The 13,772-nt window shown below is 40.8% G+C and overlaps 1 protein-coding gene across 1 annotated transcript; it reads right to left on the reverse strand.

The window, feature by feature from the left end:
* Positions 1–256: 256 nt before the first annotated feature.
* On the reverse strand, positions 257–13,437 carry DDX43 (DEAD-box helicase 43; the record flags this gene model as incomplete). The annotated part of the gene is made up of 16 exons (XM_079716575.1): positions 257–373; positions 905–992; positions 2,369–2,507; positions 3,201–3,310; positions 3,515–3,642; positions 4,304–4,391; positions 5,376–5,476; positions 6,057–6,198; positions 6,575–6,676; positions 7,275–7,393; positions 7,611–7,767; positions 8,716–8,797; positions 9,920–10,045; positions 10,856–10,982; positions 11,273–11,328; positions 13,188–13,437. 16 exons carry the CDS (start codon positions 13,435–13,437, stop codon positions 257–259), a joined length of 1,932 nt encoding a protein of 643 aa, XP_079572701.1.
* Between the last annotated feature and the right edge of the window lie 335 nt (positions 13,438–13,772).

Raw genomic sequence — 13,772 nt, forward strand, 5'->3', positions numbered from 1 at the left:
ATATAATTGCTTTACAATGGTGTGTTAGTTCCTGCTTTATAACAAAGTGAATCAGTTCTAAGATATAGTAACTAGAATTTAGGTAACAGATAAAGAATAAGATCTCATTTATTATGTTAGTGACTATTAGAGATAATGCTGATTGTAATAAACGCACTAACAAAGCCTAGTTAAGGAAACCAGGTGTTTGAAAGTCCATGTGTTATTCAAATTTTACCTCTTTTAAGTAGGCTGGTACCACTTTTCAACATAGATGTTAATAATAAAACTTCTTGGGTTTTCCTTGGGGTCTTTCCCATTTATTTTCCATTTCTTTTTTCAGTTTATTTGCTTTATATCTCTCAGCCATCACCACAAGATCCTCTGGGACACTCTGAAGCCATTAAACGTGTTATTAGGATTGAGGCGATTCTCATTATATAACAGCTTTTCAACAATCCTCAGAGAATCTCCACAACTGATTACATGACATCTTCCAAACAGAGTGGAATGCGTCCCTCTGCATATGCAACACCGAATCTTCAAGGTATGAAAACCAGCCTAGTCTTAAAAAAGCCCATCAGTAAGTACGCAGCCCTCCTGCTAGCGTGGCCCTTCAGTTGCTTCCTGGTGCCTTTGCCTAGTGTCACTTTCTCACCTCGAGGCCTGAGTGTGTCCCCTGCTTCCTCTGTTCTCTCCAACCTCCACCCCACTGGGCTCTTCCTCAGCAGGGTTCAGTGATGCTCACCCCTATTAGATGAGGTTCCCCACTTATATATTAATAGTGCTCATCTTTGCCATGCTACAGCCCTCATAACACGCTTAATTACTTGTTTAATATCTGTATTTCCTGACAGGCAGTAAAGCCCCAGTACTTGGAATAAATGAAATTTGAACCTTAGAAAACAGAGTTGCATATTCTTACCTGATTTGCTCTTTCCAGAATATTAATTAATTCACTGGCAATCTTCCAATCATTTCTAGTGATAAGGGTAACAGATACCCCGGTCCTCCTTCAAGGGGGAAAAAGTCAATTTAATTTGATTTATAATTTATATTCATGATTCAGCTAGCAAAATAGAACAAAAACAGCAGCAGCAAAACCTCAACTCTTTCACAAGCCCAACTACGTATGATACATTAAGGTTTAGCCATTCAGGGACTTCCCTGGTGGAGCAGTGGTTAAGAATCCGCCTGCCAATGCAGGGGACATGGGTTCGAGTCCTGGTCCAGGAAGATCCCACATGCTGTGGAGTAACGAAGCCCATGCGTCACAACTACTAAGCCTGTGCTCTGGAGCCTGCAAGCCACAGCTACGGAGCCCACATGCCACAGCTACTGAGCCCTCGCGCCTAGAGCCCGTGCTCCGCAACAAGAGAAGCCACCACAATGAGAAGCCTGCACACCGCAACGAACAGTAGCCCCCGCTCGCCGCAACTAGAGAAAGCCTGCACGCAGCAACGAAGACCCAACGCAGCCAAAAAATTAATTAATTAATTAATTAAAAAGATTTAGCCATTCACATAAGGAGGATGTGGTACATATACACAGTGGAATACTACTCAGCCATAAAAAAGAACAAAATAATGCCATTTGTAGCAACATGGATGCCACCAGAGATTATCATGCTAAGTGAAGTAAGCCAGACAAACAAAGACAAATATCATATGGTATCACTTATATGTGGAATCTAAAATATGACACAAGGGACTTCCCTGGCGGTCCAGTGGTTAAGACTTCGCCTTCCAGTACCGGGGGTGAGGGTTCCATCCCCGGTCGGGAAGCTAAGATCCCACATGCCTCATGGCCAAAAAAACAAAACAGAAGCAATACTGTAACAAATTCAATAAAGACTTTAAAAACGCTCCACATCAAAAAAAAAATCTAAAAAATAAATAAAATATGACACAAATGAACCTATCTATGAAACAGAAACAGAATCATGGACATAGAGAACAGGCCTGTGGTTGCCAACGGGGAAGGGGTTGGGGGAGGGATGGAGTGGGAAGTTGGGGTGAGCAGATGCAAACTTGTATATACAGAATGGATAGACAACAAGGTCCTCCTGTAGAGCACAGGGGACTCTATTCAATATCCTATGATAAACCATAATGGGAAAGAATATTAAAAAAATAGAATGTATATAAATATGTATATATATATGTAGAACTGAATCACTTTGCTGTACAGCAGTAATTAACACAACATCATTGTAAATCAACTATACTTCGATTAAAAAAAAAGAGTTAGCCGTTCAAACATCAGTTTGGAACCTAATCTGCAGTTGTTTAAACAGCATGTTATGGGGATTTTATGGTAGTGCTCTCAGAGGGGAAAAAGGTCCTTTTTGTGAAGAGAATGGGGAGCCAGGTTGGATGGACTGACTTACCCTGCTCTCCCGGTGCGCCCTACTCTGTGCACATATTCTTCGAGGTTCCGGGGAAAATCGTAATTATAGACGTGTGTGACATCATCGACATCAAGACCACGAGATGCTAAATCGGTAGCAATCAGTATTCGCACTTTCCCTAAAGAGTAAAGCCAAAAGAATAGAGATACATGTTGGTACAAACCAACCCAAGACATGTCTGTCCCCTAATATCTGATCAGGTGAACTATCCTTGCTTTTAATATTAAAACTCTTTTAAAGACAGTGAAGACGGGAAAGGGTTACTTAGCCTTTTTTAACTGCTGGCAAGTTACAACACAATAGATTCCAAAATTCAAAGAGTCCATGAACCACGGCAAAGATATATGCCTCTCAAGTAAATTAAGATAACACCCTCGCTGCAAATTACTGCCTTTGTATTCAGGTTTTAAACATTAGCTTGAGATAGTCCTGAGAATCTGATTAATATTTAGAACAAGTATAGTTCTGGGATCTGCAAGCTGAGGGCAGATCTTAGACATGGGATCCATGGAGAGGTGCCCTCACTCAAGCAAGTCCAGGCACTGGACACTTTTTTTTTTTTTTTTCTTTTTTGCAGTACGTGGGCCTCTCACTGTTGGGCCTCTCCCGTTGCAGAGCACAGGCTCCGGACGCGCAGGCTCAGCGGCCATGGCTCACGGGCCCAGCCACTCCACGGCATGTGGGATCTTCCCGGACCGGGGCACGAACCCGTGCCCCCTGCATCGGCAGGCGGACTCTCAACCACTGCGCCACCAGGGAAGCCCCAGGCACTGGACACTTTTAAACTGCAATACTAATTGTATAAATGTACCTGTTTTAAAGTTTTTTAATGCTCTCTCTCGATCACTCTGTTCTCTGTTGCCATGCAGAGACTCTACTGATATATGCTGGATACTCAGGTCACTTGATAAATGATCAGCCCTGAAGCAAAAGATAAAGTCAGGGGTCTAAGTGCTTATTCTCATACCACCATCAATTCATTACTGTTACTTCCACTGGCAAGAGTCTGAAGTAATGTGCATATTGTAAGACATACACACACCCCCATATGAAATGCGTATACACATAGAACAATGCCAAAACAAACCATGACTGATGATTTGAATGTAAAAAATATATACTCACATAGCTTTCCGGCTAACAAATATTATGACTTTGTCTTTGGGAGACAGGCTGTCGATGAAAGTTTGGATATGCGATCGTTTCTCGTCTTCTGTGGTGACAATTATATTTTGCTTCACGGTACTTACAGCCTAAAGGACTCAGATATCATAGTTCATCAATATTAATGGACAAACCCCATATATTGGCTCGAAATCCATCTTATTTCTATCATTGGTTAAGTGTTCTAATAAACTGCTAGCAGGAAAAATGGCAGGTTCTTGCAAAATCACCGGTTCCTACCCAAGGATTTATGGCTCAGTCTTTCACTTTTTACCACTGAGTCACCTACGCTAAGCTGGGAACTCTTGAATACGTGGCAGTGTGTTGAAAGCAGCTGGTTACTACTGTTGGAAAAGGAATAACCACGGTTTGAGGCCAAGCTTACAAAACTATCGCCATGAATTTGGATATAGCCTTTGCAATAAAGATGTTCAGCTGATGACACAAAGAGTTTCCGTTCAGTAAGTATTTTGACAACACAAAATTTCAAAGTATCACTGGTACCATTTTATTGACCCAGAGATGAAATAGATTCTGAAGGATTTATCCTGTCTTTCGTGAAATCTCATGAAATGAGCCTAGGGCAATAACCCATTATTAATTACCAGTGATTTAAGTAAAACGTCAATTTTCATTAATGATTAGTTGAAAGGCCAATCTCAATTATGAAGTGAAAGGCCAGAGAGCTTTACAATGGCAAAACATTTCCATAATTAATAAGATATAAATAGTAATTAAAAACAAGCTTACAACTAGATCCAAAGTACCAACATACACAATCATGGGCTCTTTCAAATAAGATTGTGCGAGTCTACGGACAGCACATGGCCACGTTGCACTGGAGATAAAACATAATACATAAACATTAAAAATTTATTATAAAGCAAACATTACTAAATTTCCCTAAGAATGCTATGAACCAAGTTACTGATGAAAGACAAACTTACTACTTTTTAATGAGGCCAATTTCACAGAAAACATTTGCTTCACAATGAATTGCTCAATGAAGCTACTAGATTAAACCTTTAAATAAGTTCAACAGGTTTGTAAACAAAAGGTGAAGAAAAGCTATACCTTTCTAATCTATGAAAAGGTACAGTGAATTGAGGTGTTAGTGTTCTCTCAGCCTTTATAAATAAGGCAAAAAACCCCAGTATTTTTCATACATTGTTAGCAGGTAAAACCAAATGCTCATGCCAAATAAAAACATTTTAACTGTACCGATGATTGGATATGTTAATTCAGATGTTTCTTCAACCATATATTATGAAAGTAACCACCTTCTGTACTTTCACACTAATTACAAAGATGGGAGGTTTAGTAAGAAAACAAAATGAATAAATTTAGTCTTCTTCCCCAATCACATACTCTTCTGCTGCCTCAGCTTTATCTTTGCCAAGAAGTATTCTGGACAGGTGATTACTTTTTCCAATCTGAGACCCCCCTATGAAACAGTCTCCCCTGCATTTTTTTATAGAAATCTTATTCTTTTTCAAACATTTATTTATTTACTTAGGCTGTGCCAGGTCTTAGTTGCAGCACGTGGGATCTAGTTCTCTGACTAGGGATCGAACCCGGGCCCCCTGCATTGGAAGTGCACTGTCTTAACCGCTGTACCACCAGGGAAGTCCCTAGAAATCTTATTTTTAATTCAGGAAACCCAATAGTCATTGCTAAACTGTTACACTGAGTTGCTATACTAAGTGACGACATATCTTTCACCAAAGGATCTCAAAATACTTTTAAGAAAGGCTCTAAAATCAAATGGATTTGGTTCCACTGATTTCTACTTTGCAGACTAGCAAATTAAACATATACCTACCTTGTCATAACTGTCTGCCTGTCTGGGCGTACATCTAATAAAATCTTCATTATCTGGGGTTCAAATCCCATATCCAGCATCTTGTCAGCTTCATCTAAGACCTGCATGAAAAATGGTTCGATTAGGGGAATTCCCTGGTGGTCCAGTGATTAGGACTCTGCGCTTTCACCGCTGAGGGCCCGGGTTCCATCCCTGGTCAGGGAACTAAGATCCTGCGAGTTGTGCAGTATGGCCAAAAAAAAAAAAAGATGGCTAGATTAGGTATGGAAGGTAGCTAATATGTATGTTCTGCCTTTATGAATGCTAAGGTAATTTTTTTCATTTCCTCCACTACCTAAGCTATCTGTAGTTGCAACACAGATTGAGTTAAGTTTGCCAACTAACAGTTTCTAAATCTATTTAATGACAAAACAATTTCAGTGTCTAAAATATTCATTCATAAAAAAATTAAAAAATAAATAAAATATTCATTCATGTGGAATTCTTTTGTACTTACCTACATTTTCTAATATTTATATAATACTAAAATGGAATGATCTTAAAATCCATATTTTAACAAACTAGAGAGAATGAGAAACATTCCTAGGATTTAAAACCATTATGAAATGGAGAGCCATTCTAAAGGGTTTGATAGAGTTCAGTTCTTCCTCCCGGGACCCTGAACCCCTGCTCCACGATTACCAGGTAGGATACGCTCTTCAGGTACACAAAGTTATTCATTTGTAGATCGTGGAGTCTTCCGGGAGTGGCAATAATGATATCGACACCTTTCGCTAAGTCTTTTATTTGTCCATCTCTATCGCCACCACCATATACACAAACACTTAAAAAAAAAATACAGAGGTTCATGTCCACGTGGGGAATATCCCATCACAATTCAAAATCCCAACCAACCTAAGCATTTTGGGTATAAAATAAAAAGTACATAAATCAGAAGTCTCAGGTAGTACAGTATTGGCCCCTTTCTGAGAACCATCCACACCCACCAACCCACAGGGACGTGTCCTACGAGAGCCACGTTCGCATCCTTGTTATATGACCCCACCACCCAGGTTACAGTCGATGTGGATCAGGGGTAAGTAAGCCTGACCCACGCTGAGCCAATCAGCTTCTCAGGATGTGTGAAAATAACGGGGAGGATGTCTACAGCTACAAATGGTTTGAATGCTGATGCAGGAATGGTCAAAGACAAGACTCACCTTTTAAGACCTTTATATGAATATTTACGGCACTCAGCTTCCACTTGCAGAGCTAGTTCTCGAGTTGGGGTGAGGATTAACATGCCCGGCCCATTCCTGGCTCTTTGGAGAGAAAACGTTAGTAAAATACCCATCTCAGATATACAGGACCTTCATTCAGTGCCTGCAATGAGGGAATTCCCTGGCAGTCCACTGGTTAGGACTCCAAGCTTTCATCTGCTGAGGGCCTGGGTTCAATCCCTGGTCAGGGAACTAAGATCCCACAAGCCTCGAGGTACAGCCAAAGGAAAAAAAAAAAAAAAAGGCAGCAATGAGTGTCAAAGCCACAAACAAGCACCATACATAAAAAGTGGAGAAATAAAGAAAAACAGCCAACAAAAAAATCCTAGGGTCCAGACACCAGCCTTTTCATTAAACAGGGCCAGAGCTTTCCTGTGTCAGACATTCTCACAGAATTGTACTGGACACGGTAATTTAAACAATTTGTTTCCAGTGTTTCACTATTAAGACTTTTGGTGGACACTACCTATTGCTTCCTAAAAATGTTTTGTCCATTTATAGCTTACCAGAACAACACAAGTGCATCTGCCCGAGACTAGGCATTACCTTTCGACCAAGGCAATCGAAGAAACTTTCATTGCATTTTTGGAATCCATATCTGTTAAACCTCTAAAGAGAACCCAGATGTAATAATTCTTACAGAGGTTGTGAGTCAATATGAATAAATCCAGGCATTAAGTAGGACAATGTCTTCCCCGTTCCAGTCTGAGCTACTCCTATAAGATCTACTCCTTGTAGAATGATTGGCCATGCCTGTGACTGAAACAGAATGAGAAATATTAAAATAAAAAGTGCATTTCTTTCTGTCAAACATTCCTTCCTCCTCTCCCAGCTCCAAACTTCTCAGCATTTTGAGTGCTGGCAGCGGTGGAGGTGCTGGGGGGACACTTATAAGAGACAGCTGCTCCTTGGTGTTCTAACGACCAGAAATTGAGGGGGGAAAGTCGATGAAATGTTAGAATTAAAGAAAGCATACCTGAATTGGTGTTGGCTTTTGAAAACCTGCCTTTTGAAGGTTTCTCATAACTTCAGGATAACAGTGAAATGCATCCTCAAAATTACCAACAGGGTTGGGAAGAGGACGTTTCTCACCACCTTTCAAGTCATCACACATTATATTATAATTTTCCCTCCTTTAGGGAAACAGGAACAAGGATTAGTGGCTTTGGTCACTTTACTCCCCAAGCAAGAAATTTTCTCCAACATTAGTTCAGGTCATATCTAGAAATTCAACTGATTAAAATTAGACTGCTGGTTAAGTTACAGTAAAATGTAGTAAGAAATAGAAGCCAGCCCATCTTTTTGTACCAGAATAGTTCCAGAGAAGGAAAAAAATTACACTGTATGCATGAATGGGCCAATGAAAATTTCATGGAAAGGTTAAGAATAGAGCCTGAAAATTATACGCTTCATGAATCAAAGTCACATTTGGCAAACGCCTGAGGGCCTATAATGTTTCACACACATTTCCTTAATTAATCCTCAACAATACTTTGAAGTGGGAATTATTCTCATTCGACAGGTGATCTTTAGTCACCTGTCCATGCTCAGGGCCCTACCCCAATCCTAGAATAACTGCTCTGTCTGCTATACCATACTATCTTAGTTTTATAACAGATATTAATAGAAAAAATGTTGCCATTATGACCTATAATTCCAGATAATACGGACCAAAGAGTAAGAAATTTTTCTAATATTCAGATATCACATCAATTTCTCATGATTTTCAACACTTGTAAAAATAATTCTCAAAAACTGCTAATACAGCAGGCACTAACCACGTGTCTCTTTAAATTTAAAATTTCAAATTCAGTTCCTCAATTATATTAGCTACCTTTTAAGTGTTTAATAGCCACATATGGATAGTAACTACTCTAGACACAAATATAGCGCATTTCCCTCTTCGCCAAAAGTTTTATGGGATAGCAATGCTCTAATGTATATGATGTAGGGTGCAACCAAGTTTTCTTTTGAATAGGAAGCTACAGTTTCAAATGCAATCATTTCAAATCTGTTCCTAATGGGTTAATTTACCAGCATAACTCTACAAATACTCAATAAAAACTAGTAAAACTATTCACCTCCAATTGTCTGCTTGGTCTTGTGACATTGAACTTGTTGTTTCTGACTCCACGTAAAAGTTTTTCTTAATTGGAGGTAAACCTGGGACAAAAACCAAAATTTTAACTTGGATGATTAATGAGCATTTACATTTCACTGACATTTATTCAAAGCAACAGAAATCAAACAAAATATGTATCAGGTTCACCTTGCACAGATACAGTTCTAGGCAGCCGTCCCACACTTTGCCAGCAAAGCTTCTGCCAGCCTCTAAGAGATCTCCATTTTTGCTTTGGCTTTCAATTACATTTTTCACCCAAGAAAGAGATCTTTAATAATTAAATATAAAATAAAAGAAACCATGCTTCACAAGACACACAGCCATCACAAGTGACGAACCTTCTCTCATAGTAAGCTAACTTTCTTTTCTTTGAGGGTCCATCCCATTACTGTTTAGGAATAAAATATTTATCCTTATTCTATCCTCTACTTTGAAGCTACTTTGTTTCCTTTTTTAAATGCTTATCATACTTCCATCAAACTTAAATCCTTTTTCTGCGCCCCACCTCCACCCAAATCTCCCAACACATGTGGCTGAGATGGCATGGGATAGGCTGACCACCAGAGTGGAATGAACCCTTGTTAATATTTGTCACATGGTAGTGTTCACTGTTTAACTTTAAATAAATGATGTTGTCCCACTGCCTCATTCTGATCAAATTAATGCCTGAATTTACTCTGAAATTCAGTGAATAATGTAGAACATTATACTCCATATATAATTCCAAGTGAGAATTTAAAAAACCCATTTCTTCAAGAACTGTATGAACTTATTAAACGTTTTTCCCTTTTTACGTTGCCCTTCTTGGCCAGGACACTATAAGATCAATTTTTGCTCAGTCATAGCAAAATGTTAACTCCCGGTTTGCATGTGTACTCACTTCATTGCCCTTTTGGCCCAATTTTCCATTTTTATTAAACTTGTGCAGCGAGTTACCTCAAATAAGACAAGGTATTAATAAGTTTTAACTTTCCATTTGTAACGTAAACTGCAACACAGACATAGAAATATCATGTCCTAGAGACTAATGGCAGCATTTCAAATTCTACTGTCATTTTGCATATAGATTTCATTACTAAGAGCAACACATTTTTTATAGAGGCTAAAACCTCAATTACTAGGAACAACAATACCACAGGTAAGTGTTGGGATCCAGCACTAACCTGCCCACTTTTCTTTGCTGTGTTTCAAAATATTTTCTCGGAACTTATCCCAATCAACCAATTTCTGATTTCCTGAAACATCTTTCCTTGCATCTTTTCCATCCGAAGGTTGGACAACAGCAACATCTGTTAAAAATATTCCAAATTAGTTTCCAAACAAATCCTACCAGTATAAAATCCAAAACAATTTTATTATTTTCTGTTTTAATAACCCAACAATAATAATGCTTGAAACATTAAATTCAGGGATTTAGTACCACAGTGCCATGACAATTCTGGTCATGGTTTGCCAGTTATTTACTTCAGATTTCTGAAATGCAAAAAAAAAAATTACTGGAGCAGTTAAAAAGCATGAGAACCGAGTGTCTGATAATAAATAACACATCACTTATCATTACAATAATTCTGTGTGGCAGATGTTACCCCAGGTAAACAGAAGAAACAGTGTCTTAGAGGCTTTTTAGAGGTTCTTTCCCAAGAAACACCAAGAGGCAATGCTGCCATCTGAACCCAAGACTCTTCTCCTTGTTGCTTCTGGAAATAGTTCAATAATGGCTTTTTCTCTAGTCCAAGTAGATCTGAGATTTTTTTAAATATCAAACAATTAGGCAGTTTCCAAAGTCAGTCACATTCCAGGGAAGGGACCATAGACAGGAGGCCAGGACTAATCCTTGCTGTACCATCAATAGTGAAGTGTATTAAAAGGTTATTTTGTTTTTACTCAAAAGTAAAACTGCTAGGCTTAACAGCAGATATTAAGTGTCTTAGTTTGAGGAAAAGTATCCTGGATTTCATAGAAAAAAATTCTGTAACAGACTAGATTTAATGATGGCAAGCCAAAGCTTTGTTATCAGGAAAAGCAGTTATAATATGGCTTATAACACTGAATAAAACATTTAAAATTTTACAGGGCTTTAGTGGGCAAAAATTACTTACCAACTTTGGGTTGTGTTTTGTAGTCTTGTTGTTGTTGAACAAGATTATCTATCACTATTTTCGCTTTGCTCTGCGTTGCCTTGGTGCCAAAAATTCTTACTTCCGCTTCAGGGTACCCTTTTATTATCTAGATACAAGGGGGGAAATAGGTGAGATAAGTCCCTTCACCGTCCCCCCGCCCCCCCGGCACTCAACCTCAAATAGAACAAAAGTGTAAAGGAAATACAGGATTGCTATCAATCAGCATCTAAGATATAATGAATGGACTACAGCTTAGGTGAGTTCTTAAAAAGAAGTATGAAGAGCTTTGGCAACTTACCTAAGTTACAACAGTATGTTAATAATTGAAGAGAAATTAGAGTTAGGAATGAACCGCAGTTCATCCTCTTTAAGGATTTAAGAACCCAAATAATTTACCTGTATTTTGGTGAATGTTGAGCTCTGGATCTCTTTTATTTTTGACCCACCACGCCCTGTTTATAAAAATAAACGAATTTTTTTAATTGAAATCAGTTATGGGGAACCTCCTACCGACTTTGCTCAAAGCCTCCTCTAGTTCTTCCCAAATCATCCAAACAAAGGCTCCTAGGGTTCAGTAATCACTTTCAGTTTGGAAAAAGGGAAGCAGGCGCTCTCTATTCCAAATTGTGGTGGGTGGTAGGAGGTTCCTTTCCCAGAGGTAGATACTAAGGATTCACCACTAGGCCAAGGAAAGACTAATTGGATCCAAAGTGTTGGCAAGGATGTGAAGCAACTGGAACCCTTACACACAACTCAACCAAAAAAGTCCAATTAAAAAATGGCCAAAGGTCTTGAATAGACCTTTCTTCGAAGACATATTTATGACCAACAGGTGTATATGAAAAGATAATGAAATCATCAGAGATATGCAAATCAAAACCACAATGAGATATCACCTGTTAGAATGGCTCTCATCAAAAAGACAAGGGATATGGGGCTTCCCTAGTGGCGCAGTGGTTAAGAATCTGCCTGCCAATGCAGGGAACACGGGTTCGAGCCCTGGTCCGGGAAGATCCCACATGCCGCGGAGCAACTAAGCCCATGCACCACAACTACTGAGCCTGCGCTCTAGAGCCCGCACATGACAATGAGAAGCCCACGCACTGCAACAAAGAGTAGTACCCACTCACCACAATTAGAGAAAGCCCGGGCACAGCAACGAAGACCCAATACAGCCAAAAATAAAAACAAACAAATAAATAAATTTATTAAAAAAAAAAGACAAGGGATAACAAGTTGGCGAGGATGTGGAGAAAGGGAACCCTTATGCACTGTGAGTGGGAATGTAAATTCGTGCAGTCACTATGGAAACAGTATGCAGAGTCCTTTAAAAACTAAAAACAGAACAACCATGTGATCCAGCAATCCCACTTCTGGGAACTTATACACAAGAATTGAAACTAGGATCTCAGAAAGATATCTGCATTCCCATATTCATCATTATTCACAATAGCTAAGAGGTGGAAATCACCTAAATATCTGTCAACAGACGACTGGATGACAAAAATGTGGCATATGCATACAATGCAAGTTTTCAGCCTTAAAAGGAAATCCTGCCATTTGTGACAACACATATAAACCCTGAGGACATTACACTGAGATAAGCCAATCACAAAAAACTGCAGATTCCACTTCTATGAGGTGTCTGGTGGCTGCCAGGGATGGGGGAATGGGGAAATGAGTTGTTGAGAGGTAGATTCAGTCGTGCAATATGAAAACCTTCTGCAAATCTACCACACCTAAGAACGTTGTTCTTAGGGTCAACAATACTGCAAATGTATGTTGTTTACCACAATTTTAAAAGGGGGGCAAACCTTACTTCCAATCATTTCCAAATGCTTTTCAAAAACGAATTTGTAAGACTCACGCTATACTAAGAAAAAGAACACTTTTTTCGGCAGAGTAATCATATTCAAGTAACAGAAACTAAGTGCAAGGTATGGCTAATGTTCCAAGCAGCCCTTTAATACCCTACGCCTTCTTATCTTGGGTTAATGGCTCTCCCCGGTGCTCAAACGGACTGACCCCTTTGTTGTTCATTTTGGGGTAAGCTGCCAAAGGTCTGACCTTTCATCCCAAAGATTTCTTAAGTCTAAGAGTTGGGTCTCCCAAAACATCGTCTCTATAAAACTATACAGAGATACATTAAACGCCATCACTCTAGCACCAAAGCGTATCACAAAGGTCCCGTGGGGACCCGAGCCGCCCCAGTGGCCACTGATTGGAGGCGAGGCGGGGGGGGGCGGGGATGCCACAGGCCCCGCCCCACCTCACCCACCCCGGCCCGCCCGCGCACGCCCTCCGCTCTCACCGATCACCGCGCCCACCCAGTCGTTATTCAGGCTGAAGGAGAGCGGCGGCTCCTGGAAACCAGCTCCCACGGGCTGCTGGACGCCGGAGTGGCCCCTCCAGCCGCCACCTCCGCCGGCCTTGTGGCCTCTGCGACCGCCTTGGCTCGGCTCCTTCTCCGGCCTCCTTTCCGGAGCCCGAGGCATAGCCGCGCCCCGCCGACAAGCAATGACCCAGGAGGAGGCGTTGGCGCCGGCTTCCGGCCGAGACATGGCTCCGCGAACAGGATCCGGCACCTCCAACGTCTTCCGGCAGGCCCTGCACACTCGATATGCCGTCGAAGGCTGGTCCACGAGGGCAGCCACGCAGCCGCTGCTCAAGGCGCGCGCGCCGACGCCCCGCCCAGGCCGCTGCCCATTGGCGGACGCGGCGCTGTGAGCGGGGCTGGTCCAATGGGCTGCCTCCATCCTGCACTCCCTGCATCCTGCGCGCGCGCTTGAGTAAGTCCTTGCGCGGGCCTTGTTCTTCTCTGCTGTGGGCTGTCCGGGGGTCTCTGTGCTTTCCGGCTACACACCCGCTCCAGGGACCCGCATTTCAGGGGCGCAGA

The sequence above is a fragment of the Hyperoodon ampullatus genome (genome assembly GCF_949752795.1).
Source record: "Hyperoodon ampullatus genome assembly, chromosome: 12".
Taxonomy (NCBI): domain Eukaryota; kingdom Metazoa; phylum Chordata; class Mammalia; order Artiodactyla; family Ziphiidae; genus Hyperoodon; species Hyperoodon ampullatus.